The sequence below is a fragment of the Colobus angolensis genome, unplaced genomic scaffold, assembly GCF_000951035.1.
Source record: "Colobus angolensis palliatus isolate OR3802 unplaced genomic scaffold, Cang.pa_1.0 Scaffold291, whole genome shotgun sequence".
Taxonomy (NCBI): Eukaryota; Metazoa; Chordata; class Mammalia; order Primates; family Cercopithecidae; genus Colobus; species Colobus angolensis.
Genome location: NW_012116166.1, coordinates 3,427,309 through 3,455,293, shown reverse-complemented (window position 1 = coordinate 3,455,293; position 27,985 = coordinate 3,427,309). Strand labels below are relative to the sequence as shown.

Genomic DNA, 27,985 nt, shown 5'->3' with positions numbered 1-27,985 from the left:
GTTGCCGTAATTGTGGACAAGACGGCGTGACCAGGGCGAGGTGTCTGAAATGTGCACAGCCCCAGCAGATGTCATCTAAGTTTTAATTTCAATAATTGCCTCTGTACGCCTGTCATTTGCTCCGTTAAATAGCCTGGCATCAGATGTGTGGGGCTGGCTACACGACCAGGAGGAAAACCAATGCCGCCGTTCACTGGACTTGGAAGATGTTGGGGATGAGAGAGGGCCCCGTCGTCTGCCCTAAGAGGGAGACGTGGTGAGGATGCCCCATCTCTGAGTCTGCACCACCCGCTTCTTTGCAGAGGGATGAACTGAAATCCCCTGCAATCCACTCCACCCACACAGGCCCCCACCCAGCCTTCCCCGTCTCACCATCACTCCTATTGTAGCCAAGGGGGGAAAGAGCGATTTTTAAAGATTTGCTAATGGTAATGAAAAATATTCTGATATAGCATTAAGGATTTTGCTCCTGAAATGTGTTTAATGTAAATATGCTGTCAGAGACCCTTCAAGTAATTGACACAAGCAGATGATTAGCAGTGTTCTCAACGGTGTTTTTGCATAATCTTACGTTTTGACAGAACTCCTCAGGCGCACGGTATTGTCAGTGCTCCGCAATCAGTAGGACTTTCTTCCCTGGCAACATTTACTTTGTCATTATAAATCTTGTAAGTGGTCATCTAGCTGGTTCTGGGTGGATGGAGGAGTGTCATTACTAACGCATTTGGGGCTACGACTTCCTACCGAGAGAATCTGTCCTGAAAAGTAAACTTCTTACCAACTTGGATCACATGACAGGAGCCACTTAGCAGCCCTGACCCCGGGCTTGTGGGGCCGCCATAGACGGCTGGGGGCGTCAGCTCCCTGCACGCTGTGGGGCCTGGAACAAGAGGTGGTGTGGCGAGTGCATCGCTAGAGAGGCCTGGGCCTGGGCCAGCTCTCCTGGGGCCGCCGCTCCCCAGGAATTCACCCTTTGGGAAGCTGGTTATAACCTAGCTACTTTCCAAGCTAGGCTGGTTTTTCCTTTTTGTCCACCTTGAATTGAGTTCATCTATGGTGACATAAAAAAAAAAAATTGTGTTCAATTATAATCATATCCAACTGCCCCAAATTAAACTGCCCTGATCCATAAGCATTCATAACCGCATACAGTTAAGTTACATTAATAGTCAATATAATAAACCTTCACCTTTATTGAAGCTGCTCTTGTTTCTACAGCAGTTCTTTAATCTATCTCAATAGATTTCTGGTGTACAGCACGTATAGATTTGGCCAGTGACAAGGGTTAGAGTAGTCTTGTAGAACATTTACTTGTAGCTCTGAAAAGCCCACATTTATCAGAGGATGAAGTCGATCACAATGTACCAGAATCAATGGAAGGCTTGTGGGATCCCTCTTAGGCTTGTAATGCGTTCACCTTCTTTAGAGAGAATTCACATACACACACACACACACACACACACGCACTCTTGCGCACGCGCTCACACATACACGCATACTTCTCTGTCTTAAAGCCATTTATCTCTGAATGTCAAATTGCAATAATTAACCATTATTGATCTTAAATTCAATTAACTTCATTAACACAGGTCATGATGAGGGTGCGTGTAAGGGAAAGGCATTTGACAAGTGTCTTTGCTTGCGTGACATTCTGTGTTCACAGTGGCGGTGATACACTGTTCCTACTGTCCCCTCCAAGAGGCTGCCAACAGAGAGGGCTGCCCTGGGCCTCAGAGGCTTGGGTCCTGGACCCAGTCAGTGAGAGACCCCCGTTGTGTTTTTTCTTTTTGGTTCTGAGAACTTTGCCCAGTAGGAGTCTTATAGCTGCAAGGCAGCGTTTGAGCCCCCTTGCTATGTGTGGACACGGGGACCTTTGGAACACAGGCAGATTAATCCATGATGGTGAAGGGATGCTGACCCAGGGCCCAACTTCTCCCCTGCACTCCATAACCTTGTCACAGAGGGTGTTCATGGACTTTCAGGCTTTGCTTCATCCAGAAAGCAGCCCTTCTATTTGTATTTTCAGATTAAATAAAAACGACTTTCCCTCTTGATCAAGAAGAAAAACACCCAGATCCCACAACTGCAACCAGTAGACGGTTCTGGGCACCCTTGCTACATGTGTGACATTTCTTACTTTATCTACTTTGCATATTTTGTGTGTCCCCACGCCCTGCAAGGGAGGTGATGATATTGTCCCATTTTTCAAGTGGGGAGACTGAGGCCGAGAGATGAACAACCTCACCAGGCACACCTTGCCAAGGTGGCATAGCCAGACTCCAGCCTACTGTCCTTTCTGGTCAGAGAGAGTCGCCATGCGGTTGTGTGTCACACTTTTTTTTTTGAGAGAGAGTCTCGCCCTGTCACCCAGGCTGGAGTGCAGTGGCACAATCTTGGCTCACTGCAACCTCTGCCTTCCGGGCTCAAGCAATTCTCCTGCCTTAGCCTCCTGAGTAGCTGGGACTACAGGCTCCTGCCTCCAGGGCCGGCTAATTTTCGTACTTTTAGTAGAGACGGGGTTTCTCCACGTTGGCCAGGCTGGACTCGAACTCCTGACCTCAGGTGATCTACCCCCCCACCTTGGCCTCCCAGAATGCTGGGATTATAGGCATGAACCATCGTGCCCGGCCATGTGTCACACGTTTAAGGAATCGGGGGACTTTCCCTCGGTTTCTTCACCCTTAAGCAGTACATTTTAAATGTGTATTCTGGAGACAGGCAGGGAGATTCAGCAGCAAAAGCCCTGGCTGCTTTCCCCCTACCCTCCGCCAATTCCAGTCCTTGTTCTGTGTCTCATCCCCTATCCTCTTTCTCTCTAAGCATCAGTCTCTTCGTCCATGACACGGAGCCCATGGACGGCTCTCGCTCCTTCTCGGGCTGGTGTATAGCCGGGCAGCGATCATGTGCAGAAGGTACCCCCAGGAGTGCAAGGCCCCTCAAAGTATGCCAGGACCGTTCCCAGACAGCACTACTGCAGGTAGATGGAAGGCTCCCGTGCATCCGTAATTGGTTATGGGCTTTTAATTCTTTACGGAAATGCTGCTTGGTGCCAAAGAGTCTCAAGGAAATGGAACAAAACAAACAAACAAAAAGAACAAGCATTAAGTCGGCTCTTTTACGGGGTCGACTTTTAATTTAAAAGTTTGATTTAATTCAAAGAAATTGATTGAGTATCTGACTTGTGCAAGGCCCTCCTTCTGCTCTGTGGGGGGAGGGTTGGGACCCCCTTGCCTCCCCAGCCCACTGGAATAAAGGGACTGCCCTAGCTGCAGGGTTTCTGCAGGGCTGTGGGGATGCAGGGGTGAGAAGGATGGGCTTTGGATGGAGGGGACAGCAAAGCCCTTGGTCATGTGAGACGTCAGCTGTGTTGTGGGAGGTGAAATGCTCCTGGTCACATGAGCAAGCCTAGAGTGGCCTTCCCTCGGTGCAAGGGAAGCCAAGAGACACAGATCTCACAGGTCTGTGAGCACCTCCTGAGGAGGTGACCTAGGAGGCCACGGGAGCTCCGTACAGCTCTGTCCCTGCTGCTGCGGTGGGGGCCCGCTGACCCTTTCTCAGGAAATGTCTGCTGATCCAGTAGCAGGTCTCCCTGCAGTGCGTGAGCATTTCACAGCTGGGTTTTAGGAGCATAACCACTCAACCTGTAGGTACGCATTAGGGCAGGGACGGCCAGGGAAGCAAGTGGCAGCTGAAGGCGGGGGGGGGTTGTACATATCCTGGTTTATTTTGAGTGTCTTCTCCAAGCCTGTGTGTTTCTAGACCACTTGCATTAGAAGCAGAAAGCCCAGGCCAAGTATAGTGTCTCATGCCTGTAATCCCACTGCTTTGAGGGGCCGAGGTGTTGGAGGCCAGGAGTTCAAGACCAGCCTGGGCAACATAGCTAGACCCTGTCTCTACAAAAAAAAAAAAAAACAACTTAAAAATCATCTAGGCGTGGTGGTGTGCACCTGTAGTCCCAGCTACTTGGGAGGCTAAGGCAGGAGGATCGCTTGAGTCCAGGAGTTCAAGGCTGCAGGTGAGCCATGATCGCACCACTGCACTCCAACATGGGCAATGGAGCAAGACCTTGTCTCTTAAAAAAAATAAAAAATTAGAAAATTAGGTTGTAGAACTTTCTGTGGTTCTTAGGAAGGGGCACAAAAAGAGACAGGAAGGGAATAAATTACCCTTACTCTTGGTGGTTATCTTATTCAGTCTTCACAGCAGAAGGGTGGGGCCCAGAGAGGTCTCACTGCACATCTGTCTCCATTGTCCCACCTGCCACACAGACACCTGCCCCGCGGAGTCCACCACAGGGACTTGGAAAGGCTGGCATTGTGATCCGCAGGGCTGGGCTCTGAAGGGATGCGGGGAGCTGAGAACTGTGCCCAGTGGAGGGAGCAGCTGGCCTCAGACACCAAGCCTGAACATGAAAGGAAGGGACAGACCTGAAACCTGCTGGTTCCCACAATGGGGGGCAAGACCCTGCCTGTGGTTAGGAGTGCTGTGCTCCCCAGATGTTTTGGGTATTGCCCAGCAGCCTTCCAGCCTCCCACCTCCTGCTCCCACTGAGGTCAAAATTAGGACGGCAGCATGCAGTTTGCCCATCTCTCTGTTTTCCCCATAGTTTGTTGTCACTGTAGGTAACACTTTCACCTAGAATGCTGCTGCAGAAGATAGCAAAGGTGGGAGGTTGGAGAGCTGTCCTGGGCCCTTTGGCATTCTGTGGAGCTGGCACCTGAGGCCCCTATGCCTTTGTGACTGACCCCCTGTGCAGGAACCCACTCTCCACTGACTCCCAGGCATGCAGCCCCAAATGCCCGCTCCCTGGGACCGGGCACTGTGTCTTCTGGGCTGATGATGGCCAGTATAGAGCCTGACACACAGAGGGTGAATGCTACAAATAAAAATTCCTTTATAACTTTTAAAATGTCACAGTACTAACTGGGCAAGGTGGCCCACGCCTGTAATCCCGGCACTTTGGGAGGCGAGGTGGGTAGATCACTTGAGGTCGGGAGTTGGAGACGAGCCTGGCCAATATGGTGAAACCCTGTTTCTACTAAAATTACAATAATTACCTGGGCATGGTGGCATGCCTGTAGTCCCAGCTACTTGGGAGGCTGAGGTGGGAAGATCACTTGAACCTGGGAAGTGGAGGTTGCAGTTAGCTGAGATTGTGCCACTGCACTCCTGCCTGGATGACAGCGCAAGACTCCGTCTCAAAAACAAAAACAAACAAACAAAAAAAGGCCGTACACGGTAGCTCACGCCTGTAATCCCAGCATTTTGGGAGACTGAGGCGGGCAGATCACAAGACCAGCCTGGCCAACATAGTGAAACCCCATCTCTACTAAAAATACAAAAAATTAGCCAGGCGTGGTGGCGGGCACCTTTAATCCCAGCTACTCGGGAGGCTGAGGCAGGAGAATCACTTGAACTTGGGAGGCAGAGGCTACAGTGAGCCGAGATTACACCATTGGACTCCAGCCTGGGCAACAAGAGCAAAACTTTGTCTCAAAAAAAAAAAAAAATTCACAGCACTTCATGAAGGGGTGCTTGTGAACATTCCAGATGGTGCAGAGGAGCACCCTTTACCTCCCCTTCCTCCCGCGGTGCTGCTCCCCACAACCACATCTGCCTCCTCCACCTGCAGGACAGCTGCTAACATCCAGGCCAGGATTCTTTCCTAGGTGCCCACATACAATCACACACACACAGACTTGCTCAGAAAACAGAGACCCATGTTTGTGTTTCTGAGACTTATTTTCTTTTCCTACTTTCTGCTATGTCTTAGAGATCTTCTCATATGAGAAATTAGAGAATTATCATTGTTTTCAAACTTTGTATGCAGTTGGGTACACATGGCTATAAAGATGGGAACAGTGGAGACAGGAGGCTACAAGACGGGGTGGGGGAAGGTCAGGGGCAAGGGCTGAAAAACCACCTGTTGGATATCATGCTCACTACTGGGGTGATGGGACCCTAAACCTCAGCATCACACAATATGCCATGTGATAAACCTGCACCTGTACCCCTGAACCGCAAAGTTGAAATTATTAAAAAACCTTTTTATGCAGAATAACATACAAAAAGCCCAGCATACGAATATAAGTGTAGGTTGAATTTTCTCCAGGTGAACACACCCATGCCTCCAGGGCCCAGGCCCAGAGGCAGAACATTTCACGCTCCAGGAGTTCCTCCACCCTTCACCAGCCACCACCTCCAAAGGGTAACTGCTCTCCTGACTTTTAACACCACAGGTGAGCTTTCCCTGATTTTGAAATTTACATAAATGAATTCATACGATGTTTTGTTGATGTGATCTTCCCGTGTTGTTTTGAATAACAGTTGATTTTGTCTGCGGCATGGCACTCTAGCGTATGGACAGGACACCGTGTATTTATTCACTCTGGTGATGGACATTTGGATCCTTTCCAGTTGCTTTGCTGTTGTGAATAGCGTATCAAAGGATATCAGGTCTTTTGATGAACTACGTATGCACATCTAATGGGTCTAGATCTAGGAATAGAATTGCCGGGTCACAGAGTATGTGTACGTGTAGCTTTTGTGGATACTGACAGAGATTTTCAAAATGGTTGTTAACAGTTGGTACTTGAAAGTTCCAGTGTTCCGTATCTTCTCTGACAGTGGTATCTCTGTCTTACCATCCTTGTGAGTTGCTGCATAGTATTGCATGATATGGGTATACCTTAGTTTGTTTATTCACTTCTTTGGTATTCTAAGAAATATTGATAAGGACACCCTTCATAGAGGGGTTTTGTTGTTGTTGTTGTTGTTGTTGTTGTTGAGGGGCTATGTATGATGTATGAATGTTTTTGTAGTAAAGATTGCTAGCTGGGTCAGAGCGTAGATGTTTTCAATTTTGATATATGTTACTAAATTATCCTCCACAAGAAGGCAAGTAAGGCATGAACCAGTTAGTGAGAGTGCTGCTCTCATTATTTTATTGTTGTTTCTTTTCTCTCTCTCTCTCTTTCCTCTCTTCCTTGTGATGGATGGTAAGGTATTAAGGGTTCCTGATCTAGTATAAGAAACACTCAACTCAGACTATGTAGAGTGTCAATATAAAAATGCAAGACAGGATACTTAAGAGGAAACATATTGTGATGTCAACCAGTCAATAGATACTATTTCTATATTGGTTGGAGGAAAGCTGTTTTAATATATAGAAATGAGGTTGAAATCTGTAGGCATGTATATGTCAGTCAGAAATATTTAAAAGTTGAAACATTTGACCATTACCTTTGTTCCTTCAAACAGGCTAGAATGATTTTTTCACTATTCATCCAAACAATGTTCACATGTACACTAGTGAGGCCTGGGTGCGTGTTAACTGAGAGTTGGGTCAATACTGAGTGAGTGCTTGTTGACTGCTGAGTGAGTATTGAGTACTGGCTAAATGCTGACATAGTGCTACTGGCTGAGTGCTGGTGAGTGACTGAGTGCTGGGTCAGGCCTGGCTGAGTCCTGGCTGAGTGCTAGGTGAGTGCTGGGTCAGTACTAGCTGCATGTTAGCTGAATGTTGGCTAAGTGCTGGCTGAGTCCTGGATGAGTACTTGCTGAGTGTTGGCTGAAAATTGTGTCAATGCTGGCTGAATGCTGGATCAGTCTTGCTCAATGCGGCAGTGCTGCAGACATTAAGAAGATCACTTAGTCATGATGGCTACCATGCAGGTGCCCAGTGCAGAGAGGGTAGGGTTAAACTTTTCTGAGGTCACTGTGAACATTTTCTCTCCAAGTTTTCCTTGTGGTCATAAGATGAGGAAGTTTGCCAGAACTGAGATACACTGGTAGCCCTGGTTCTTACTGGAGTGTCTCTGTTCTGTGACGTGGGAGTGAGGCATGAAGAGATGCATGGGAAGTCAGAGAGCACCTAAGGCTTCTCAGCCCAACATTCAAGAGCTGTTGAGGAAGGCAGTGGGAACTTCTACCTGAAGTGACCCTGGGTCTTTGTTGGTTCTTAGCCTAAGCAGCGCCATCCAAACTAAAATAATTGGACCAGAAGTTACTGAGTCCAGTTGGCATGCCAGACCAAAGAGCTCAGAGGTAAGGAATGCTCCTGTAGTGTATATAGAAAGAGAATTTATGCCCAGGATCAGCCGCTCAAAAACTACAAGAGATAAATGCCCGAAGAGATATACAATGATGCTGATAATTTCTTATATTTCTGTAGACTTTAGAGTTTAGAGAGGATGTTTCCATTCATTGTCTCATCACAGAAATTAAAGGTATCACGTTCACAGAGACAGATGAGAAAGGACTTCCTGGGGGACATGGAAAGAGCAGGACCTTGGAGGACAGGGAGGGGAGTGTGAAAAGATTGAGCATGGTATGTAAAATGGAAGAAACAGCATCAATCAAGGCAAGATCAAAGGAAAATTATCAGGGAAGACTAGCATCTGTGTGTGTGGAGGGGGTAGTAGATGATAAAACTTAGAAGGTAAAGTGGGACTTGGTTAACCTGGGCTTTAAATATCGAGCTAAGACATTTGTACAGATGTATGATTCTCTAATGCCCTTATCCTCTGTGTAACCAAGGCCATCTTGAGCACATAAAAGTATAGCCTGTAATTCTGGGCTATTTACTTTGGTTACTTATTCCTAACCCTAAAGCATCTGGAGTATGTAATCAGTGTCTAATACATATTGGGTGGATGGGTGGGTTTTTGGATTGTTGTTGGGTGGGTGGGTGGGTAGATGGATGGTTGGATGGGTGGATGGACTTTTGGATGAATGGATACATTTTTGAATGGAAGAGTTGATGGATGGATGGATGGATGGATTTTCAGATGGATGGATACGTTTTTGAATGGATGGATGGATGGATGGGTGGGTTTTTGGCTGGATGGATGGGTGGATGGATGGATGAGTTTTTGAATGGACGGGTTTGGGATGGCTAGAAGAATGAGGTGAATGAATGGGGAATGGGTGGATGGATGGATGGATGGATGGGTTTTGGATGGATAGGTTTTTGGATGGTTAGATGAATAGATTTTTCAATGGATGGATGGATGGGTTTTTGGTTGGATAGATGGGTGGATGGATGGATGAGTTTTTGAATGGATGGGCTTGGGATGGCTAGAAGAATGAGGTGAATGGATGGGGGGGATGGATGGATGAATGGATGGATGAATGGATGGATTTTTGGATGGATAAATGGATGGATGGATGGATGGATGGATGGATGGATGGATGGATGGATGGATAGATGGATAGAGGGTTGGCTCGGTGGATAGGTAGATGTGTTGAGTGAATCTGTTGCTTCCTCTTCCATGTAAATCTTAACTCCTATCTCTTGTTAGCCATCCATTTACCTTCCCTTTGGATATAGCTCTTTTAGTATTTTGGAGGAAAGCCAGCAAGTCCCAGTGACAGTTTGAGTTGTACATGTTTAGCCACTTGAAGAGGCCCGTTTTAAGGACTGTTCCCAAATTTTCACAGCCTGCTGCCCAATTCTAAAGGTGCTTTTCCCAGGTTTTTAGATCACCAAGTGTATAGGCAGGCAAGAGTTACTTGGTTCCTTAAGCTGCCTCAATGAGCTGCCTCGTTAAAGACATCAGCTACCCCCTGAGAGTCCCTCTGCTCGTGTATGCAATTTGAGAAGGTCAAGCACATCCCCTGCCCCTAATAATTTGCCCGATTCCTATTCCACCAAGGTGAGAGAATCCTTTCTTTGGATGAAGTTATTCTTCTAATTTATTGGATTCAATATAAGCCAGGGTTTACCTTATGGATTTTGTAGAATAAAAGGTAAAAAGGACATTGGGAAGAGATTCAGACCCTGGATTCTTTATTCTGAGAGGGCAGTGTACTTGGGAATGTATTGAACTCAGAAAGAGGAATGGGAGTACAGCACCCACAGGCAGCTTACTTCCTTCACCACTCTTGCAAAAATGCACCCTGGCTCCAGAAGCCATGTTTCACTTGATAGACCATCGCCGGCTACCAGGCCAAACTGATTGCTGTCAACCCAGACATGGCCTCACCATCCAGCTGGCTGAATGATGACTCTGCCCTGTAGCTTAAATAGATTAAGGTGATTTCAGCAATGAAGCACTCCTCCAGGGCACAGAGAGTGAGCGTATGGACTTCCCATGACAGCATACTGGTGTGGGCTTCCACGGTGGGTTTGGTGCCCAGTCGGTTTAAATGTGCTTGAAGCCGAGGACAGTAGGTGACTCAGATGGTCCCTGAAGTGAGTATTTATTTATTCTTTGTTATCTGCAGATTTGTCTGAGGCAGTGGTTTTTGTCCCGTGAATGCATGCAACCTTGATACATTTATTTTTGTTTGCACTGAGGTTGGTGCCCAAACTGCAGCAGAGCAAGCCCCCAGAAGGCATTGGAAGAGAGACATTGTAGAGATAGGGAAGCTGCCTTCTCTTTCTGATCTTGGAGAGCCTCCTGACGTTCTGTCCTCCTCCTTTTCTGAACCATCCCCCTCATGAAGAGTGCTAGAAAGGGAGGGAGATTGTGCTGGGGAGGAGCTACTGAGACGGTGGCACAATGGGGTCCTTTCATTGCAGCAAGAATTCAAAGAGAGAAGCTTCAGGCAGCGTCTTTCTTAACTCAGCTTTGGGAGCCCCAGGTTTGGCTTCTGGAACTCTTGGACTCTTGTTTCCCATCACTGCTGGAGGAACAGTACTCATCCTGGGTTCTGAGTCTTCTGAACTGGCTGGGGCTTCCAGCAGCTGGGAGGTGTCCTGGGAAGCCTTGCTACCGTGGGCTCCCTAGAGGAGCAGCCACAGCCTGTCTTTGGCTTGTGCCACCACTGGCCACAATGGCTGTGCTAAAGCATGGTGTTTCCTTATTCACACTGACTTTATTCACCAATCAGCTAATGCCATGCTTTTCTTGGCATGAAAGCATTGCAGCTTTATTAACACAGGGATACCAAACTGAACAAGCATTCATCTCTCACATTACATCAAATTATCGTGTACAAAATTAATATTCCTGACCTTGCTAGTGGGAAGAGCAATCAATCTAGGGGAGGTTGTCATCTCACCGTGGCCAGCCTTCTGCAGAAGTCCTGGCCATTACAGCTGCAGCCACTTTTCCTTCCCCCAGAGCCAAACCATGCCCTTCTGGGCCTTCTGGCCCTTGGGTATTGCCCTGGTTTCTGGGGAGCTCCAAATCCTAGCAGCGATGCCTGGAAGGCCCCTGGTCTCCCTGGTACCATCCAAGAATGCCATTCTCTCTTTGTCCCTAGAGGCCATGGCCTCCATCATCCTAGGTGGCATCTGTAGGTGACTCCAGGTGCCCAGGTGGATGGAGGGAAAAGACTTGTGTTCCCCACTGAATTGTCACTTCCTGGGTACCAGGTGTAAACAGTCCTCTAGAATGCTTTCTTCTCCCTGCTTATTTAATAATTAGACAGAGGCCCAACATTCAATCCAATCATATTGGTACCCCCCAGTGTGTGTTTAGCTAAGCCCCCTCCACTCCATCCCACACTTCCCCCTGCCATCTCCTCTCTCTCTCTGCACAAAAGGGAAGTCCTGCCTTCATACTGTTGCTTTGAGCCCCTCCTGGTCGACAGCCAAGAAGGTGCACCTCCATCTTGATTTTTCGTGTTCTCTGAGGGCTGGGGGAATGTGTTTGGTTAGGGGCAATCCAGGCCTGAGCATCCTTCCTGTCTGTCTACCCTTCACACCCACCAGGGCTCCAGGCCAGGTCTAGGGGCAGCTGCCTCTGAGCAGCCCATTGTGTGGGACCTCAGGACATCTGGGGACAGCTCTAGGCCCCAAATCAGGTTGTCAGACACAGCTGATATGGCAGGTGTGGTTCCCCTGAGAAAACAATCCCCTTGCTTCATCATAGCAAGGTGTGCAACACGTTTGTACAGCAGAGAGCCCCCATGTAAGCATAACCCAGGGGGCACAGTGTGTGAGACACTTCCATGAGTCCTTTGTCAAGCAGAAATTCTTGTGTCAAATGGATCAGTTCATCCAGATTTTCCAGGTGTATTGAGAATAAGCTGAGATTTAGGTGAAATTTTCTGGGGACTTTGAGCTCTTTCCCTGACACAGAGGAAGGTGATTCAAGGCAGATGCCCAGTGGAAAGGGGGACTGGGCTCAGCCTGGAGGAGAAGGCGGCCCAGCTTGGGGGCTGGGGACTACCGGGACAGTGGCAGCCAGTCTGAGAGCCAGTGTCTGAGGTGGCTGCCCCAGCCAGCACTGTGCTGCAGGGCATCTGGCTCCAACTCCCACCCCTGGAAGTGGGGCACTGGGGATCTCCAGTCAGATCCATGCAGTTGGGTGGAGCGGGGCTGAGTCCATGGTCCTGCCCGCTTCCTTCCTAGAATTCCTATACCAGGAGCTGGGGCCTGGGAAGGAGAGCTGTGCGTGGTCGGGAGTGCTAATGCTGCAGACGTGCGTCTGACATCGTCTCTTCTTTCCTCACCTCCTTTCCTTGCTCTCCGTTTCCCTCCCTTTATTCTTCCCCTTTCTGTCTGGATTTCTTCCTTTTCTGCAGCCGCTATTTTAAGGCTGCCCAGAGGGAGGAGGCACAGAACCCAAGCCCCAGTGGGAGCTCTCACCCCAGCAGGGCTTGGTGCTGATCTTCCCACCTCCTCCTTTCCTGAAAGGCAGCAAGGTCAGCAGAGGGTCTGGGAGACCCAGAGGCTTTTACAAGAGGAGGGGTGAGCCTAGGGGCCATCCCCTAGCCCTGTGCAGTTGGTGCACCTCTATTTGCAGAGTTTCTTTAACTTGGAAAAGTCCTTTATGCCCACTCCTTATGAAATCCTTGGTTGCCTGCAAACACCTGGGAGGCGGATGTGGCCAGTTGCATCTTCCCATTCCTTCCTCCCATTTGTTGATGAAGAAACTGATGCTCACAGACATGAAGGCAGTCATCACAGCCGCAGGACTAATCCATGGCAGGGCAGAAGCTGAGACCCAGGGCCTCCCTGCCTAACATCACGTTGTTTCCCAGAGAAAAATGTGATGCAGAAACATCAGGTCCTGCCTGGCTCCATGGCTCATGCCTGGAATCTCAGTGCTTTGGGAGGCTGAGGCTGGAGGATCACTTGAGGCCAGGAGTTCCAGAGCAGCCTGGGCAACACAGCAAGACCCCAACTCTAAAAAAAGATTGTTTTTAATCAGCATATTGGTGCTTACCTGTAGTTTCAGCTACTAGGGAGACTGAGGTGGAAGGATCACTTGAGCCCAGGAGTTCGAGGCTGCAGTGAGCCATGATCACACCACTACACTCCAGGCTGGGCAACAGAGCAGAGAATCGTCAGGTCCTCTCCAGAGTCCAACTGCTGCCCTCCTGGATGGCTCGCCACATTGGGTTGCTGTGGCTTTTGAACTGTCCCCTCCTATCTCCTCCTGCCATTTCCTTGGGGTCTGCTCTGTTGTGGGCCCAGGTGTGAGGGAGGTAGGTAAGTGGGGAGTGAGAAGTGGTCAAGATGCCTTGTGAACGTCTTGGCATTTTTCCTTGTCCAAGCACATTCTGCAGCAGAGAAGAGGACTTCGTGCCTGCTGAGGGCTTAGGCGTGTGTTGAAGTTGATTCTAGCTCTGAGGAAAGGACAGGAGGGTCTGCAGAGACTGGTGTGCATGAGTCCTGGAGAGCCTGCCTGAGAAAACACACCTGGCAGCCACCTTCCCAAACCATTCGACTAGTTAAAATTCTTATTAAAAAACAAACAAACAAGAAATAAAGAAAAAACAATAAAACACTCTTATCCTGGTGTGGTATCTAGTGCCTGCAGTCCTAGCTACCCAGGAGGCTAAGGTGGGAGGATGGCTTGAGTTCAGGAATTCAGGGCTACAGTGAGCTGTGGTTGCACCACTGAACTTCAGCGTGGATAACAGAGCATAGCCCTGTCTCAAAAAAAAAAAAAAAAGAAAGAAAAAGAAAAAAAAAATCACCCTGTGTTGTTTGAAAATCTAAGTATTCAGAGAAGCAGGAGGAAAGGAGGCCTGGGATTCCCAGCATTAGAACGGACCCATACAGGCTCCCCTAGGTCCATCCTCTTTTACCTTGGTGGCCATCCTGAGGGCCACTTCTGCACCAGAACTCAGACTCCAGGCCCTCTTTGTCATAGAGTCCTTTCCAGAAAATAACCTCTTTCATCCTTGTCTCTTCTCAAATCTCCATCACCCATGTTCTCTCTCTCCATTCCTACCTCTCATGCCCCTCAGTAGCCTCTGTCTCCCTGACTCCAACCTTACTGGGTTCTTTTCCTCTCCCATCTCTCTTTCTCCCTCTGTCCTCTCTCTGCTGGGCCCCCTCCTCTCTCTCTGCATCCTTCTTAAACCCGGGATGACTTGATGGCCCCTTCCCTCTTCGGTCCTTTCTTCTCCTTTCCCTCCTTTCCCCACCTCTTCCTCTCCCTCCTGCCTCTACTCTTTTCTCCATCACAGTCACAGGGATCCTTATGGATGCATGACCAGAGGCACTCATTGCAGAGAGGGATGCTCTTCTGGACTATCCCTAATAAGAAGACATGGGAAAAAGGAATCTGTAAAAAGTTTTAGCCAGCAAAGCACCTTCCCAGGGAAAACAGAGGGTTATAATTTCAGAACCTTTATTTCAGCCCAGAAAATGCTAACGTTCACAGGGCAGTTTACCTGGAAATTGCATTGGGAAGCGGGACACAGCCATGCTTTCTTTTCCTTTCTTCCCACTCACACCCAGTGCCCCCTCCCACCCTGACTTGCCCATCCGTGGCGCCTGTGGCTGGAGAGTGCAGGTCCCAGCCAACACTTCCTCTTCATCTTTTGGGAGAGATTTTTAACTGTGTGATGAAGGTAATTCCACCTTGCCCAGAAATGATTTCTGTTATGCCCCAGCTTACTGTTTTATATTTATGTGACACACATTAATTTCTTTTTACCTAGAGATTGAATTTAGTTAATGATGACAATAAATATTAATGAAGGTATTGGTGTCTCCAGACCCTTGATGGCCACAGTGGACTGGCTGTCTTCTCTCCCTGGACATGGTATGTCTGTCATCCCCGCGTCCACGGTGTGGAAGCCACACCACTGGTGAGCTGGGGGTGGGGATGCTGGACCCTCCTGGAGGGGTAGGTGTGGATCCCACTGGGGGAGTTGAGAAGGCTCTGCCTGACTGCCCACTCTTCATTCCGAGGATAGGGCACTCCCTCCCACATTTCCTGTGTGGTCCCCTGACACTGGACTCAGAGTGTGGGTCTTAGGAGTTCAGACAAATGTCCCATCTACCTCCAGTGACTCATCCTGAGGGGCTGCAGCGGAGGGTTTGGGGTCAGAACTGGTTCCTCAGTGCAGGTGTGCTGTGGAACTAGCCAGAATCCCCTGTTTCCTTGTCTGCAAAATGGAGATGATTTTTCCACATTCCTTGACCATTGAAAGGATCAGATGCAATGAATGTAAGAATGTGAACACGGGTCCTAAACTTGTTCATATTAGGCAGGATCCGTGTTTTTTTTTTTTTTTTTTTTTTTTTTGGGTGTGTGTGTGTGTGTGTGTGTGTGTGTTTCCCCCCCGTCATGTGGGCTTCCAAGGTTATTGGGCTATAGAACTTTGCAGAAAGCTTTTGTAAGTTTGGGAGCTTTTATTTCTCATCCATGTGTGTCTCTACCCAGGAGTCACATTCGGTTCTATGCATGCCAAGTTCTTCAGTTCAGGCAGTTGTCTGGAAATGTGTCCTTGGCACTCAGCTCTTGAGAGATCGATGGCTGTCTTGCTGCTTTAAGCACACAGTCTTCATTGGTGGGGTAAGGAAAGTGAGATGTGTGTGGGGAAGCGGGTGCAGCCATTCCGCAGGGACTCACGTCTTGAAGAGAGACTCTTTCAACGGAGGGACTTGGAGAAGCGTGGAAGGCGGGTGCCCAGTCGGCCCCTCACTTGCTAGTCCCTGATCACTCCTGAGAGCTTCTTTGCATCTTTGCAGCTGTTGGTTTGGTTTGAATGAGAACCTCCTCCCCCTCACAGTCCAGCTGCCTCTTCCATGGGCACTGGCAGCAGAGGTTCCCATCTTATTTGCTCAAGAGAAAAGAGGGATGAAGGGATGATAATGCATTCTTTTATTTTTCTTTCACTTTCACTTTTCCTTTTTTTTTTTTTTTTTTTTGAGATAGTGGCTCGCTCTGCTGCCTAGGCTAGAGTACAGTGACGATCTCAGCTCACTGCAATCTCCACCTCCCAGGTTCGAGCAATTCTGATGCCTCAGCTCTCAAGTAGCTGGGACTACAGGTGTCCGCCACCATGCCTGGCTGATTTTTTGTATTTTTAGTAGAGACGGGGTTTCACCATTTTGCCCAGGGTTATCTCAATCTCCTGAGCTCAGGCAATACCCCAACCTTGGCCTCCCAAAGTGCTAGGATTACAGGTGTAAGCCACCACGCCTAGCCTTTTTTCTTTTTTTTTTTTTTTTTTTGAGACAGAATCACTCTGTCACCCAGGCTTTAGTGCAAGGGTGTGATAATAACTCGCTACAGCCTCAACCTCCTGGGCTCAAGCAATGCTCCTGCCTCAGCCTCCTAAGTAGTTGGGACTACAGGCACAGGCCACCATGCCTAGTTAATTTTTAAAAGAATTATAAAGATGGGGTCTTGCTGCATTGCCCAGGCTGGTCTTGAATTCCTGGGCTCAAGCAATTCCTTCACCTTGGCCTCCCAAATGCTAGGATTATAGACAAGAGCTACTGCACCTGGCCCATAATGCATTCCTGAAGAGGGTATTTGAGTGTGGACACAGCTTGGGGGGCTCCAATGCAAGGAGACCACCGACTGGGGTGTCTCCTCCCATCTTCCTCAGTGGTGGGTTCTGTCATCCTGTCTACCTAGAGACCCTTCCTCACAAAGTGGCACTGCTGAATGTGCCAGTCACAGGCAGACAGAACTTGCCTAGGATGGACTTTGAGTCTCACGCCAGCACATCTGCTTTGCATTGGGACTGGCTGGACTCAGGATCCCCTCAGGATGTTTTGACAGCTATTTAGGAGGTGTGAAGCAGCCATCTAAGATATTCATTCATTCATTCATTCATTCATTCACTCATTCATTCACCCCACTGACATGTATTGAGTGGCCACTCTGGGCCAGACGGTAGGGTTGTGGCTGATATCTGTGGTGCGGGTATGTGGGGTCTGGTCCTGACCACACAAAGCTGACAGTGTGTTGGAATCTCTGGCTGTAGACAAGTGATCCTCATGGCTAAGGGGACAAAAGCGGGAGTCAAAACCCTGCCATCCCCAAGAGCCTTTTCCCTGAGGCCCGGGGAAGGTTGAGTTCCTGCATTCTCCACTTCACTGCACCCGCCCCGGGGTTTCCAGCAGAGGAGGCAGCGCTAGAAAGTGTGGAGTGAGAGATCTTGGTGCATCTCAGAAGCTGAGAGGGGCTGGAGGGGGACTGGGCAAATGGTGGAGGACTCCCTTCCTTCAGGGCTGCTTTGAGGAATTTGGATGTTCTTCCAGGCCCAGTGGGAAGTTACTGAGGGTGTTACATGGGGAGGTGACATGACCAGTGCGGTGTTCTATATTAATCTCAGCAGTTTCTGCTTGGAGATGAGATTAAAGGGGCTGGGGCTGGAGTCAGGGAGTTGGTTAGGGATGGGGTGAGAGATGCTAGTGGCTGACCTGGGCCCATATGGGAGGCCGCAGAGAGGAAGGGGGGATCCTGTTGCAAAGGCTGTTACAACTCCTTGCTGGTGGACATGACCCCTCGCTCACCTCCTTGAAATGAGACAGCCACTGTCCATTGCTCACCTACTGCACGCAAGACTAAGGATGTAAGGTTCCCTCCCTTAGAGAATTCAGGCAAGAATGAGCAGAAAGTTAAGTGGCAACAAGGAATTTAAATACTCTCAAATACTGTTGGAGACAGTTGCGGAGTTTCCCAGGGTCATATGTGATACATTGTTGGTTCAAATCGGTGGACGGTGCCTGCCATTGGGCTATTGAAGCCAGCCTGGTGGGGACCAGGTTCTCAGCAGCCCTGCCCCACACCCCTATTGACTTCTCACCATCTGCACAGTGACTGGAAACACCCAGTCTTTCCTCCCCTCCTTGCCTGATCCAGGGCATTCGCTGTGCCAGCTTCCAGAGCCCTTCCTTCTATCCAGCCAGGGGCTTTGCGTATCATGCTCAGTCTAGAGAAGAAAGCACTGAGGAACGATTCCACTTGCTGAGTGTAGGTGAGGTTGGTGTTTGCAGAGAATGAACCAGATTAAGCGACTTTACAGCTCAGCTCTTTACCTTCTCAGAAGGGCCATAAAATGATAGACATGTAGCTGAGGAAGGACCTTACAAATATTACTGTAGTGCCCCGTATCATTCAGAGAGGGAAATGGAGGCCTAGAGAAAGAAAACTGCACTGCTGTGTGCGGTAACCTGCCTGGCGCTTGTGGGAGCTGGATGCATATTTGTGGAGTGCCTTTCATCCCTTAGTTCCCTCATTTCACTGGGTCCATTTCCGTTTTCTAGAACATTTTTAAAGTTCAGTAATCAAGACTATAAACATTCTCAGAGTAGTGAAATTATTGCAAAGCATGGTGGAAGGATGGGAATTTTCCCTTTATTTTTGTGTATTTATTTGTTTATTTTTGGAGATAGGATCTTGCTCTGTTGCCCAGGCTGGAGTGCAGTGGTGGGTCATGGCTGACTGCAACCTCCACCTCCCGGGTTCAAGCGATTCACCTGCCTCATCCTCTGGACTAGCTGGGACTACAGGCATGTGCCACCATGTCTGGCTAATTTTTTTGTATTTTAGTAGAGATGGGGTTTCACCATGTTGCCCAAGCTGGTCTCAAACTCCTGAGCTCAGGCGGTCTACCTGCCTTGGCCTCCCAAAGTGCTGGGATTACAGGCATGAGCCACTGCACCCAGCCTTTCCCTTTATTTTAATGTGGAGGGGAGAACCAATGGGTAAAAGTCTTAGGCTCCACCTAAGGAAATACTTCTCACCTTCAGATCGGAAAAGAAAATGGTCATTTGAACAGGGAGTGAGGCCCACGTCATGACCATGAGGGTGTGCGTTTGTAAGGACCTGGGGTGCAGTGAGGCTTCCAGGACCCAGTTCTCCTTGGCACTGGAGCCTTTTAATTCTCTTCTGAGTTGGATCTTGTTCCCACCAGGGAGGTTGAGAGGTTGACCTTTTCTTTCCATATCAATTTCCTTCTCAGTCAGCAGACTAATGACATTCTGACCCTGCTGTGTAATTTACAAAGTATATCAGAGCGTGTTGTGGGCCAGCCCAGGACAGGAGCTGGTCACGTCATTCATGGTGCCTGTGCTGGGGAGGAGTGCTCCGGACAGCTTGGGCTGGGTTGGTGCTTGTGCAGTGGGGGTGGGAAAGGCTCTAGCCATGGGGAGACGCATTGCCCCTGGGTGGGAGGTGGGCGGGCAGAGCCCCTGGGTTTCCCTCTCACCTGGTGGCCTTCACCCACAGAGGACTCTTTCGTGTCCACTATTGGCTCTGCTTCTGGCTACTGGTGTCCTCTCGTGGTGGCTGCTGTGGGGCCATTTCTCTCGCAGACTTAATTTCATGGGAGCTACTGTAATAGGAGCAAAATCCCCAGGGTGTGGGGTTTGTATTGCAGACTGTGGCTCCAGGAGGCATCTTCAGGAAAGAAGGGGCTTTGATACCTTCACCCATCTACACAGACCTGGGCATTTCCTTGAGTCTCAGTGGGAGGGACACCAGCCATGGGATTTCCTCCTCTTTCCCTGTTTACAGTAAAACCATACTATGGAAACATCATATATGCATGCACCCAGTGCACTTCTGCAGACAGTGGGCTGTGTCTAGCTAAACCCAGCCTACCCTGCTCCAGTGGTTCCCCAAGAGGATTATAAGAGAGGTTGCAGACCCACCTGGAATCTCTGACCTCAGTCATATTGCGTGCCCCAGCTCGGGTAACAAGCCATCCTTCGGTTTGCACAAGACTTAGTGAATTGCCAGGATGCAGGATGTTCAGTGCTGAAACCAGGACAGGTCCAGGCAAATTGGGACACTTGTTTATTCTTCGTTGGTTGTTCTTCCTCCAGGACTGCCACCCCATTGGAGTTTTGAGTCCAGATATTTCTAGAATGTGCTGCATGCCGAGGAAGTCTGTTGGGGGCAGGTGGGGGAGAGTGAGATGTCTTCTTTTCTTTTTCTTTTCCTGTTCTTTTTCCAACACATGCGTTCACAGTCTTCATTGTGACTAGCATAGGAACCTCCACTGGTCAGCGCTGTATTTCCCTAAGCATTTGGTCCTGGCCCTAGGAACACAGCTTTTGCCATCTTTATTTGTCATCTCAAAGTGCATGGCCTCAAACTTGACGTTCCTCATAGCACTTCACACTCAGCTGACCGCAGCAGGGCACTCTCTTGTGGTCATTTGTAAAGAACACCCACAGCTCCTGGACAAAACTCTTGCTTAGTAGTTGGCAAATGAGCAGAAGTATCCCCTTCCTGCAGCTGATGTGTGTACCTGGGACAGTTCCCATTCAAGTTCACATTACATCAGTGTTGGGATTCCATGTGTCTTGGCTTCGGAATCTTGGCACTCAAAGGAGGGGGCTTAGGAGCAAAAGAATCACACTTGTCCTGGAAGGAATGAGGGGGCCTGTTTGGCTTCAAGGGACTAATTTCACTCTTTTTGTTTGTTTGTTTGTTTATCGTTATTGTTGGTTTGTTTTCTGATGTGAAATGGAGCAGGGGCAAATCTTTAAAGTTGGTGGAGTCAATTCCACAAACAAAGCTTCCCTTCCTTTCTTAAGAACTTTTTGTAGAAATCAGCCTTGCAATTCGCACTGCACCATTCCAACCATCTAACACACTTCCCCACTGGCCTTTTGAAGCAAACAAGTATTTAGAAGCTGACAGGACAAAGTCACTTTATTTCCCCTTTTCCTTTACCTTGAAATTGTTCCTAGCCACAGGGCTGGCCACGCCTCACTGTGCAAAAAACTACCCTGATGCAGTATGCAGTGGCAGATCAGTTTAGTAAGGAATAACCCAAATCACTGAATGCAAGAGAACGAAAAAAAAAAAAAATCACCCTGTTGCATTAACACAAGTATTCTCTGGGCTCTGCGTCTCTGGACGTGCATCTTCCAGAACCTGCAGGCGCGTGGCCTGCCCTCCACCTGTGTGGGAATGCATGCTGGATTTACATCCCAGTTACATCGCTTCCAGAAAGACAGGATCTCTGTTGGATGCCCATGAAGCTTATACTGAGTAAATATTGACAAAGTAGTCTAAAGAGCAAACACTTTGACATTTGTAAGGTCCACTGGAAGGTCTTGTATATATTTATACAGCAGGAATGAGCACCGAATACCAATTTTCCTGAACTTGTTCTGACATAATTCTGCATGGAGAGTGTGTGTGTGCAGGTGGCTGAGAACGGCTGAGTGTTCACATGGGGGACAGGGCTAGGGGCTGGGTGGTAGCTGGTCAGGGTATCTTCTCTCAACTGGAACAAACCCACACCTATCCCTGCCAGGAAACTTACCTCTAAGCTTTTCTGAGACCTGCTTTTCCAGAAGGAAGAAAGAAAAAAAAAGCCACAAAATCTTGTTTTTCCTTCATTACAATGGACGTACTTTTCTTTTTACTTGGTAAAAATTTTATTGATGTTTTTATACTTTATATTTATTAAAGATTGAGCCTCAAAAATGCAATGAGTAAAAACTGCTTGCTTAATTTAAATTGTGAATCTGTCTGTTAAGAAATGCATTAGGGGTAGGAGAAGCATAAGACATATTAATTGACAGACAGGAACTGCTGTCTCTGAGGTTGATACAAGTAATTTATTACTTTAGAAATGAATGCCACCTCCAGAATGTGCTTCATTAATTTCAAATTTAGTTTTAATTTCAAGCTGTTGCCCCTTGAGAAGAATAAGGTGGCAAATTATGTTTGAAGAGCAGATTTTTTTTTTTTTTTTTTGCTCCAAAGAAACACCACATTTTAACTATTTAGTTTTACAAATACATGTGCCCATCTGGGTTGCTGTGTTTTCCTGAGAGCCCAGAACATATTCTAGGTAAGATCAACACGTACTAATGCTTTTTTTTTTCTTTCTCTCCTTCTCCCTCTCTCTCATCATTCCATCCTACCTGTCTCTCTTTCCCACCTGTTATCATGGCAGCCTATGTTTCCGAGGAGTTAAAGGCTGCTGCCCTGGTGGATGAAGGTTTAGACGCAGAGGAGCATACGGCAGATGGAGAGCCCTCAGCCAAGTACATGTGCCCGGAGAAGGAGCTCACCCGGGCCTGCCCCAGCTACCAGAACTCCCCGGCCGCTGAGTTTTCCTGCCACGAAATGGACAGCGAGTCACACATCAGTGAGACCAGTGACCGAATGGCTGACTTTGAAAGCAGCTCCATCAAGAACGAAGAGGAGACCAAGGAGGTCACGGTCCCACTGGAAGACACGACCGTGTCGGATAGCCTGGAGCAGATGAAGGCCGTCTACAACAACTTCCTCTCCAACTCTTACTGGTCCAACCTCAACCTCAACCTGCACCAGCCCTCCTCAGAGAAGAACAATGGCAGCAGCAGTAGCAGCAGTAGCAGCAGCAGCAGCTGTGGCAGCGGGAGCTTCGACTGGCACCAGAGTGCCATGGCTAAGACTCTGCAGCAGGTGTCGCAGAGCCGCATGCTCCCGGAGCCCAGCCTCTTCAGCACCGTGCAGCTGTACCGGCAGAGCAGCAAGCTCTATGGCTCCATCTTCACGGGGGCCAGCAAGTTCCGCTGTAAGGACTGCAGCGCCGCCTACGACACCCTGGTGGAGTTGACGGTGCACATGAACGAGACGGGGCATTACCGCGATGACAACCACGAGACTGATAACAACAACCCCAAGCGCTGGTCCAAGCCTCGCAAACGCTCGTTGCTGGAAATGGAAGGGAAGGAAGATGCCCAGAAGGTGCTGAAGTGCATGTACTGTGGCCACTCCTTTGAGTCCCTGCAGGATTTGAGTGTCCATATGATCAAAACAAAACACTACCAAAAAGTGCCTCTGAAGGAACCCGTCACTCCTGTCGCCGCCAAAATCATCCCTGCCGCTCGGAAGAAAGCTTCCCTGGAGCTGGAGCTCCCTAGCTCCCCGGATTCCACAGGTGGAACCCCCAAAGCCACCATCTCAGACACCAACGATGCACTTCAGAAGAACTCCAACCCTTACATCACGCCAAATAACCGGTACGGCCACCAGAACGGGGCCAGCTACGCATGGCACTTTGAGGCCCGGAAGTCCCAGATCCTGAAGTGCATGGAGTGTGGGAGCTCGCACGACACCCTGCAGGAGCTCACGGCCCACATGATGGTCACTGGCCACTTCATCAAGGTCACCAACTCGGCTATGAAAAAGGGGAAGCCCATTGTGGAGACGCCCGTCACGCCTACCATCACAACCCTGCTGGACGAGAAGGTCCAGTCCGTGCCCCTGGCGGCCACCACCTTCACGTCCCCCTCCAATACACCTGCCAGCATCTCCCCAAAACTGAATGTGGAGGTCAAGAAGGAAGTCGACAAGGACAAAGCGGTCACTGACGAGAAACCCAAGCAAAAGGACAAGCCTGGCGAAGAAGAGGAGAAGTGTGACATCTCTTCCAAATACCATTACTTGACTGAAAATGACTTAGAAGAGAGTCCCAAGGGGGGGCTCGATATCCTCAAATCCCTGGAAAACACAGTGACATCCGCAATCAACAAGGCCCAGAACGGCACTCCTAGCTGGGGGGGCTACCCCAGCATCCATGCCGCCTACCAACTTCCCAACATGATGAAGTTGTCCCTGGGCTCGTCGGGGAAGAGCACGCCCCTGAAACCCATGTTTGGCAACAGTGAGATTGTCTCCCCGACGAAAAACCAGACCCTGGTCTCTCCACCCAGCAGCCAGACGTCCCCCATGCCCAAGACAAACTTTCATGCCATGGAGGAGCTGGTGAAAAAGGTCACTGAGAAAGTTGCCAAAGTGGAGGAGAAGATGAAGGAGCCAGATGGGAAGCTTTCCCCGCCCAAGCGGGCTACTCCCTCCCCGTGTAGCAGCGAAGTCGGGGAGCCCATCAAGATGGAGGCGTCCAGCGATGGGGGCTTCCGAAGCCAGGAGAACAGCCCCAGCCCCCCACGGGATGGGTGCAAGGATGGGAGCCCCCTGGCTGAGCCAGTGGAGAATGGGAAGGAGCTGGTGAAGCCCCTGTCCAGCAGTTTGAGTGGCAGCACAGCCATCATCACCGACCACCCGCCCGAACAGCCTTTTGTTAACCCTTTGAGTGCCCTGCAGTCAGTCATGAACATTCACCTGGGCAAGGCTGCCAAGCCCTCCCTGCCTGCCCTGGACCCCATGAGCATGCTTTTCAAGATGAGCAACAGCCTGGCGGAGAAGGCCGCCGTGGCCACCCCGCCGCCCCTGCAGTCCAAGAAGGCAGACCACCTCGACCGCTATTTCTACCACGTCAACAACGACCAGCCCATAGACTTGACAAAAGGGAAGAGTGACAAAGGCTGCTCCTTGGGTTCAGTGCTTCTGTCACCCACGTCCACAGCCCCGGCAACCTCCTCATCCACGGTGACAACGGCAAAGACATCTGCCGTCGTATCATTCATGTCAAACTCGCCGCTACGCGAGAATGCCTTGTCAGATATATCCGATATGCTGAAGAACTTGACAGAGAGCCACACGTCAAAATCCTCCACTCCTTCCAGCATCTCCGAGAAGTCTGACATTGATGGGGCCACTCTGGAGGAGGCTGAGGAGTCGACGCCTGCCCAGAAGAGGAAGGGCCGCCAGTCAAACTGGAACCCCCAGCACCTCCTGATCCTCCAGGCCCAGTTTGCCGCCAGCCTCCGGCAGACCTCGGAAGGGAAGTACATCATGTCAGACCTGAGCCCCCAGGAGCGGATGCATATCTCCAGGTTCACCGGGCTGTCCATGACCACCATCAGCCACTGGCTGGCCAACGTGAAATACCAGCTTCGAAGGACAGGTGGAACAAAGTTCCTCAAAAACTTGGACACTGGCCACCCCGTCTTCTTTTGTAACGATTGTGCGTCTCAAATCAGGACTCCTTCCACGTACATCAGTCACCTAGAATCACACTTAGGCTTCCGGCTACGGGACTTATCCAAACTGTCCACCGAACAGATTAACAGTCAGATAGCACAAACCAAGTCACCGTCAGAAAAAATGGTGACGTCCTCCCCCGAGGAGGACCTAGGGACCTCCTATCAGTGCAAACTTTGCAATCGGACCTTTGCCAGCAAGCACGCTGTTAAACTTCACCTTAGCAAAACACACGGGAAATCTCCGGAAGACCACCTTCTGTATGTCTCTGAGTTAGAGAAGCAGTAGCATTTGCTTTTGATAGAAAGGACTGCAGTTTGCCTTGAGGGAAATCGTGGAAGGCACCTTCAGGCCCCCTCTGACTTGTTGTTCTTGGCACATGTTCTTATTTTAACTGCAGAGAATCACTCTGGGCTGGACTGTTTTGTATAACTGTACAGTGTTTAATAGAGGTGCATAATCAGCTGTTGTTACTGGTAAAATATGAAGGTTAAAATGCAGTGGTAAGTGTTTGGAACTTTGTGTAAATGGGATTTAGTTGTGAGCATCCTCCCGATGCTTCAAGCTGCATGCATTAACAGACAGTTTAATTAAGCATTTATAACGAAATCAGGCACACTTTTTCCACGAGATTCGAGTGTGCTGGCATTTCTCACCCTTTCATCTTTAGCCCTCTGAGTACTTTGAAGCACTTTTGCATTAATTTGGTTAAAAAATAAAATAAAATAATAATAATGTATGAAGCTCTGTTTTTTAAACTCCTTACCAGCTTAGTTATAATGAATAATATGAACCTCCATTTATGCAGGTCTGCAGGGGTATAACACGCCTTGAAATTTAAAAGAATATTATTTTCACATTGAAACATAGATGTATATATTGTATAGATTTCAGACTCTCTTATGAAAAAAATGTGATTGTGGTTAAATGACCTTTTTCTTGCATTTATAGCAACAGTGTTTTATGCACCTGCTGTGCTCTGGGCATAAGCTGTGCCTATGTATAGTGTATATTTCTTTTTTTTTTTTTAAGGTCTATAGGTTTTGTTTTTTACATGCAAACATTGTAAATTATACAGAAGATACCACAGATAGCATTTATAAAGTATACAGAAACATTATCTGAAAGCAAAGTATGATAGTTTGTTTTGCTATACAGTACATCTATATTGATAGAGGTTCATGTTTAAATTATACATATTTATTAGCATCGTATTATCATTTGTTTTGAGCAGTCTGAATAAACGAGACCGGGAAAAACATCCCTGGCAGGCATCATAACTATTTTGCACATGATTTTTAAAGGTATTTATTAGAAATCAAAGAACGCTCAAAATAAACTCAGTGCTCAAAGGGTTAAGTCTATTTGAAAAGGTTAAAAAAAAAAAGAACAAAAAAAAGAACTTGTACTGTATTTCCTAAACATTGATAAAGCCTTTAAAATGTTTGTACTGTAATACTTTGCTTAAAAGTCATGAGGCATTCTGTGATCCAACCTCTTTCACTTATTTATAAGCCCTCTTGGTTGCTATTCCATATTGTAGGATGCCTTTCTATTTCAATTGGTAACTTTCTGTTTTGTTCTTCCTAATTATTCTCCCAAGATCCCACACTGCAGCTTTATCTTTAGGCTTATGAAAGGTAACCCGTGGTTACCGGCTCTCCAAGTGATTCTGTTCTTCTCCATTTTTGGCAGTTAATTTGCAGAAGTAACTGACAGCTGACACCATATGAGAACCTTTGTATAAAATATTGGCATGTAAACAGCACAGACACCGTAACACACTCTGTGCCCTGTTTGGTTGTTGACAATGAAGCACCATTATGTGACTCTTCATATAACCCTTTTTTCTACGGCAGCATTAAAATTGTCTTTTTGCTATAATTTTGTGTTGCGTTCACAATTATGTCTGAAATGTGCTACGACTAACGAGCACATTAAAATTAAATTGTATGCGATCTGTTTATGACGGAGCTGGTTGCTGCGGCTGCCAGGTGCTGGCAGTCGGAAGCTGTGCGTAAATCAGGGGGAGTTTTAGTGAACTTTGGCGTTTGGAGAGCGGGGAGCACTTACTCAGAGGCAGCTTGAATAGGATCTGAACCGAGAATAAACATTCACAAGAAAGGAAGACATGCCTATAAGGTTAGATGCTCAGTGCAGAAGGGATATTGCCAGACCCCCAGGATCAGAGCTTCCGGTCACACCTGGTGACCTGCAGTGGGGGCTGAGGTTTGGTCTCCCTTCTGGATGCTCAGGGGTGAGGGGCCTGCGCTGTCGAGGAGGCTGATGGGAAAGAAAGCTTTGGAAGGGTGACTCCTTCCTGTTGACTCAGGATTTTCAAACAGCGGGAAACAGAACCAGTCGGGTCAGACAGACTTTGGGGTCCCAAGGTTCTCCCTCTTGTGTTAAAACAGCCACAGATAAGCAGGCAGGGGGGTTGTGGGAGGAGACTGAACCCATCCACCGGAGGAGGGGGAGAGCATTTATATGATAATCACAAGCTTTTATTAGCCCGGCAAATCATGCCAACAAAACGCTGGGAACATCATGTAAAATTGTAAAATACCTTTATTACTATATTCAAACTACTCTTGCAGTTATGCAGAATCATAGCTCCTAACCTAGAATTATACAAATGAGAGATGTATTACATCCATGTAATACATAAAACACCTCAACTTAAAAAAAAAAAAAAACCTATTTTATTAAAAATTTAAATTAAGCCCTTTCAGAGATGTTCGGCAACACGCCTACGGTTTTTCCGCTCATCCCCACCCCTTTTTCTCAAGAGAAGTCCAAATTTTTCTGTCTACTCTATTTTCTCTCGGCATTCCATCTTTCACCAGGTTTTTAGAGAGAAACTCACTACAATTTAAAATGAGTTTTTTTGGCAAATAGAGATTACTGTGCTAGCTAAGCTCTTGCCTTGGGATGTGGGCACACAGGTGGATTTTACAGACAGGCAGGGAAGAAAGCAGGTTCCCTTCCTGGTG

At 48.3% G+C, this 27,985-nt stretch overlaps 1 protein-coding gene across 1 annotated transcript in view; it reads left to right on the top strand.

The window, feature by feature from the left end:
* Positions 1–26,876, top strand: part of TSHZ3 (teashirt zinc finger homeobox 3) — a 31,086-nt gene extending 4,210 nt beyond the window's left edge. Inside the window, exon 2 of the mRNA XM_011949171.1 lies at positions 22,075–26,876. Within this exon, the coding sequence (XP_011804561.1) occupies positions 22,170–25,280 (3,111 nt within the window). The 5' untranslated portion in view covers positions 22,075–22,169 and the 3' untranslated portion in view covers positions 25,281–26,876. The remainder of the gene's footprint in view (positions 1–22,074) is intronic.
* Positions 26,877–27,985: the final 1,109 nt, after the last annotated feature.